The 6,160-nt window shown below is 34.0% G+C and overlaps 1 protein-coding gene across 1 annotated transcript; it reads left to right on the top strand.

Annotated features, from left to right (window-relative positions):
- Window positions 1-1,808: 1,808 nt before the first annotated feature.
- On the top strand, window positions 1,809-6,160 carry LOC128205913 (uncharacterized protein DDB_G0290301-like). The gene is made up of 7 exons (XM_052907971.1): window positions 1,809-2,083; window positions 3,423-3,580; window positions 3,856-4,008; window positions 4,156-4,322; window positions 4,584-4,814; window positions 5,324-5,554; window positions 5,995-6,160. Exons 1-7 carry the CDS (start codon window positions 1,989-1,991, stop codon window positions 6,073-6,075), a joined length of 1,116 nt encoding a protein of 371 aa, XP_052763931.1. The 5' UTR covers window positions 1,809-1,988; the 3' UTR covers window positions 6,076-6,160.

Consider the following 6,160-nt stretch of genomic DNA (forward strand, 5'->3'; position numbering starts at 1 on the left):
TTTGATACTGGGATCGATAACAGCGTTTCATTATAAATGAAGATAGCGAAGGCGTATATTCATCCATATATTTATATTTAAATTTGAGAAATAATTTTTAACTTATGGTGAAAATGTTCTTTCAAAATCTTCACTTTTTAAAAGAAAAATAATGCTAGAATTTATTTAGTTTGATCTATGGTTGAATCTTTATCTGCCTTGTTTAATTAGATTTTTCTTACTTTTCAAGATTGAAATACAGTCATAATCTAATGTGTATAAATTTACAAAACAGCTGACTATATGTGATATAAATTTACTTTAGTGCTATGTTTGTTTGTAATGCTAAGGATAACTTATGTATTAAATAGTTTAAATACAATAAATGATCAAATGAGTTTTCAATTTATATTTTTGTAACATTAAATACATATTATTATCAATATGTACAGGTGAACGCCTATAACACCTAGGTCATACGGTGTCATATATTATGTATACAACCCAATGCAGTTCGTAGTTCACAGCTTATACGTAAATAATTGAATATTTAGTGTTTACGTCTGACTTGATATACTTGAATTCGATCAAATATCAAATGAGTGCTTTAGGCCAATATAAATTAATTGCTAGATTTTCATCCAAATTCTCGTTTAAATTGGGGCGAGGAGTAACATTACATTTTTTCTAAGATGACTTTAAAGAGGCTGTACTCCGTATGATGAAATATCGAAGAAAAAAGAAAATTGTCGAAAACTGACATATACTTGGTATCGATGTGTACAATGCATTGAAACTAACTGAAGTACCACATTGTTTACAATTAATTTATTAATCGCAGTTTTTTTTTCGTGTTTTTACATTAAAAAAGATTACTAGGTATGTCTACCTAGTAAATTTCATTTCTTATGCGTGATTGGCTGGTCGTTGTTATCACGTGATATTACCAAGTTAGGTATATAGCTTAAATATTTCAACTGTTTATGGTAAGCTCTCGTAGCACAGTGGATACAACAATGAACTGCAACTTTGGCGACACCGGTTCGAACCCGATCTCCGAATCGATTTTTTTTTTACATTTTGGTATTTTTTTTACAATATTTATATCAAAGAATAAAATATTTGATTAAATAATTGTCCTGAGATTCATTACAGAAAACAACTTTTTTAGGTGCCAATCTGGTGTACAGTCCCTTTAACCTTTGAATATGTATTCATGCTCTTTCTTAATGCATAAGGGATCATTCACATGAGTTTTTAGGCGAACCACGAACACCACTGTAACAATTATCCTTTTTCACAGGTGAATGTTTACATCGACACCAATTGATATGAATAAACACAGTTCCCGGGCAGTACTGAACCGATGCGCAAATATAAACCCAAATTCAACATTTTTATCAAATCAATAACATTTGAGTAGCGGCGGATAAAAGAGGGGATGGGCGGGGGTGAAAATCTAGCAATTAATTTATAGTCGCCTTAATGAGTATGCAATAATGTACTAATTTTCTTAACATAAGACTAAATACCTGTAATTGTATCATAATGCACTATTCTTAAAAATGGTTCTGTAAGAATTCTGTATTTCAATATGCTGTTTCATTCATAGTTTTGAATATACAATGCACTTTTTGTTACTTAGTATACTTAAATTATTTAATCCTAAAACTTGAAACGTTTTAAACCAGCCTTTGTTATTGGTGCAATTGACACATTCATTGTGAATTGTATTGGAACAAAAACATGTATTACTATCAATCTATGAAGTACTATTCTTCACATTACCTTTAACATTGATCAAGATAACTCTCATTGAAATGAAATATTATTAGTGTCGAAGTGTCTATTGTACACCTGAACAAAAGATTTAAAAATGTGAACGCCATGTATGTGCACTCTGTCGGAACTACATTATTAATCTGAAACAGAACAAGCATAGCAAACGGGTTTAACTGGGATGTATTAAAATATTATCTTCTGGGGGTTTTCATGGAAGTGGATGAGAAATGGGCGGAAATCGAAAAAGGAACAGAAGATGGGGTCAGAATCAGCGACTGCCGGCGCAGTCTCAACCTTCTTCACAATTCCCGTCGAGTTTCAGGTACACATTTTTAATATAGAGTAGCAATTGTTTAAACCAAACTTTGATCTTAAATTGTAGTTGGTACACTCAAACAAATGTCTGCTGGATATATGATGGTGCGTTATTCAGTGCCTAAAATCGATATTCAGACATTCCTGAAAGATGAACCGATGATGAACATGTAAACTTTGTACGACATGACCTTCTGGCTACATCTTGAAGGTTCGTTGGTGTTTTGTACATATAAATTGGAACTGACATGTTTTTTGGAGGGCAAATCAAATATAATCAAACAAATACTTGAAACAACAGCTGAACAAACTTGAAGCAACATGGTTCCGATAGTCTCCAATCATCGACAGCAGAAACAACAGACACACGGTCCTTCAAAGCTGGCAGTTTGTGTTAAGTATGCATGCTTCAAAGAATGAATTTTAGAACGAGCGCATACATGTATAAACAATCACATGTAATGCCAATATCAGATACCAATTATTATGGGATCAATTTGGTTAAAGTCAATTGATCAGTAAAGAATGGTCGATTGTGGGTATTCAACGTCATTCCGACGATGATGTATATCAAATGTTATTAAATAACTATTAATTATTAGCACTTAAACACAGCATTTGCCTCCTCCAATAATACTAAGGCCCCCTCTATAACAGTGTCAATATCTATATCAGTTAGCAGCCCCGGGTCGAAAAGTGATATAGAATATAAAGCCGCATTTTTAAGAATTCGATTGGTTTATTAAACAGGGTAAAAAAACGATATAGTTTCGCAGCCGGAAGTTAAGAAACAGCAACCATTTTTTTCATAGTCAGTATTAAAACGTTCGTCGGCAGTTTGAGCACGAAACTAATTCATAGTTTTAGCGTATACAGAAAAAAACACGATTTAGTTGTATGTAACCGCTGTGTACGTTTTAATATACAAGTGATTACATTCACTCGGATAAATGCGGAAGAATGTCGTCTGGCGAGGAAATGATAGAGCTGCTAGCTAATGATTATTAACCATGGAATACATGAATGAAACCGAAGAAAATTACTTTCAAGTCTTAAAGATGAGTCTGTGGTTGTGCCCCACCAAGTGACGGAATCAAATTCTGGAGAGCAACGTTTTCATGCAGTCTCTGAAGAAGACTGACAGCTTTATTAAATTACAGCTTTCAGTGCATGAAGATATTTAATACAATTGTCAATACAAAAGTGATTTGACATTGGCTCTGTTATTTGTCCTCATGTCAGTCGTATTGGCACGAGGCCTATGCTATAATTGCATCGGCCTCATCCCGATGATGTTATAACTGCATCGACGATTTTACAAAATCTGTGAATGTTTTCTTTATAAGGATTGGAGAGCACATAGGGACGGAGGATCGTGGCACAGAGTTTAAAGATGGTCAAGGGTTTATCGACATTGACTTCCGTGCCAGTGTGGCGAAATATGTGTCAGCGTTTGTGAACAGCCATGCACATGGAACACTTTTCGCAGGCGTCAATAATGCAGGTAAACGTTAACACGAAATATACTTTTGAATTGCGGTCGACGGTATGCTTTGAAACTTTTGATAGGGGTTTGAACCTCTTAATACACCTACCAGGCTTTACAGAAAACAGTAAAGGATCGCTTTTGAACTACATTAAACAACAGGAAATTAGTGAAAGCACCAGTTTTCATTGGTTCGTTTAAAAGATTTTCTCCTAGACTAAACATTTTTTTCTAGGGACTTGGACTTATGTGAGCTGTTTTGAATAAGGATATATAAATTTTACTATCCCTAGGCCATGTGACCGGCTACGAAATAACCCAATCAAAAGAGGATCGTCTTAGACTTCAAATTGATGAAGCAATCAAAGATATAAAGCCGAACTTATTTCCAAACGACTACTCCGTCGTCTTCATACCGGTAACAAATCAGAAAGGAGATCTAGCGGGTAAATCATATATACATATGAGGACGCTTCGTTTTGTGTTTGGAGCCATTTAAGCAAGTGTTGATCAATTACATGCTGTACAGTCATCAATGTAATATTTATTTACAACTGTTATTTGTCACAGCATCTTAACCTGGATGTTTTCAGATGGGTTTAGAACAGGACGGTACTCCGTTGTGATATGTATCGATGTTAACGGTGATCGTATAAACAACAATAGGCAGCTTTACAGAACACGTCAAGGAACTTTTATGAGAAGAGACGCCGGAGTGCAATCTTTTGACTCACAGGATATCCATGAGTTCTATCAAAGGGTATGGATTCTTCATGAGAGAGAGAGAGAGAGAAAGAGAGAGAGAGAGAGAGGGGGGGGGGGGTGATTTGTCTTAACGTTAAAGTAATCATATAAGATACATATATAGACAACTTGAACAATTTTAAAATCATAATTAAGATTATTTGAAATAGGTATATCATATATACGTTATTTCACTTATAAAATCAGGTTTCATTATTGAACGGTATATTTTGGAATTGTTTGTTAAAAAAACAGAACAATTTCCATACCGTTTTAGAGAAATCAAAGTGAGATGGATCGGTTGAAGAATGACCCTAAACAGAAAAACAAACAAAAAGACAATCAGTTTGACAAAAGGATTCGTGAAATTGAAAATAAACACAAACAGACGGAAGAAGCGTTGGAAAGAGAGAGACTGGAACTGCTTGCTAAAACTAATAAACTGCAAGAAGAAATAGAAAGGTTCAAACAGCAACGTGAGGAGAGTGTAGATGCCCGAGGAACAGAGGTTGGTGCAATGTTGCTGATATACTTTTAGATGGATGAACGCAAAATGGTTTAAAGTTAAGCTAATCAAAGTAGCACATGCAAATGTATTGCTTCCAATCCTCAGAGTACATTATGTTGCATTCGAAAAGAGGATGTTTTTCAAATTGGTAAGATGAAAGTTTTACATCAAGCGAAACAGTAACATGAACATTATACTGTCTGATTGTTGTCCAATTATCGTACGTAAATTAACCGTCTAGCGATATTGCACAACGCTGTTGTTTCTGTTCATAGTTTACGATATAGTTACCTTGTTTGCACAAATTAATTTAATTCTAGCCACAGTTTTTTCTAGGCTAAACATTATAAAATTTTATAATTTCAAAATCATGATTATGAATATTTGAAGTACCCATATCATATATGGAGTTATGGCACTTATATTATTTTTATTATGGAAGGTAAATTTAAATTTGATAATTTTGGAATAAATTATTCAAACACTGGATTATGTCCATACCGTTTTAGAGAAATCAAAGTGAGATGGATCGGCTGAGGAGTGATCTTAAACAGACAACCGAACAAAAAGACAATGAGTTTGACAGAAGAATGCGTGAACTTGAAAATGAATACAAACAGAAAGAGGAATCTTTGGAAAGAGAGAGGCTGGAACTGCTTGCTAAAACTAATAAACAGCAAGAAGAAATAGAAAGGTTTAAACAGCAATGGAAGGAGAATGTAGAGGTCCGAGGAGCAGAGGTTGGTTCAATGGTGCTGATATTCTTTTAGATGGATGAACGCAAAATGGTTTAAAGTTAAGCTAAAAAAGAAGCACATGCAAATGTATTGCTTCCAATCCTCAGAATACATTGTATTGTCATTCGAATATATGGTTTTCAAATTGATAAGATGTTTTATATCAAGCGAAACAGTAACATGAACATTATACTGTCTGATTGTTGTCCAATTACCGTACATAAATTTACCGTCTAGCGATATTGCACAACGCTGTTGTTTCTGTTCATAGTTTACGGTATAGTTACCTTGTTTGTACAAATTAATTTAATTCTAGCTTCAGTTTTTTTTCTAGGCTAAACATATTAAACTAAAAGAACGGAAATGAATCTGACAATGCCAGTTTGGTTAAATAAAAGTTCGTTTGTGATTATTAAGCATAATTTCTTACCAATCTTTTCCAGGCGTCAAAACAGACCCAAGAAGAAAGGCGGAAACCTAGTGGCAAAACTGATACAAAATCAAAACTGTGTACGATATCCTAGAACATGAATTGGGTGATCTCATTTGACTTACTGGTATTGTTTTCTTAGTATTGCGTTTTTATGAATAAAATGAATATTCGTTTTC

This window comes from Mya arenaria, chromosome 10 (assembly GCF_026914265.1).
Source record: "Mya arenaria isolate MELC-2E11 chromosome 10, ASM2691426v1".
In the NCBI taxonomy this organism is placed as follows: Eukaryota; Metazoa; Mollusca; class Bivalvia; order Myida; family Myidae; genus Mya; species Mya arenaria.

Excerpts from the sequence above, each read along its gene's own strand:
- LOC128205913 (XM_052907971.1), top strand. The coding sequence starts at position 1,989 with ATGGGCGGAAATCGAAAAAGGAACAGAAGATGGGGTCAGAATCAGCGA. Across the intron at positions 4,323-4,583 it reads TCCATGAGTTCTATCAAAGG|AGAAATCAAAGTGAGATGGA; the intron begins GTATGGATTCTT and ends ATACCGTTTTAG. Across the intron at positions 5,555-5,994 it reads TAGAGGTCCGAGGAGCAGAG|GCGTCAAAACAGACCCAAGA; the intron begins GTTGGTTCAATG and ends AATCTTTTCCAG.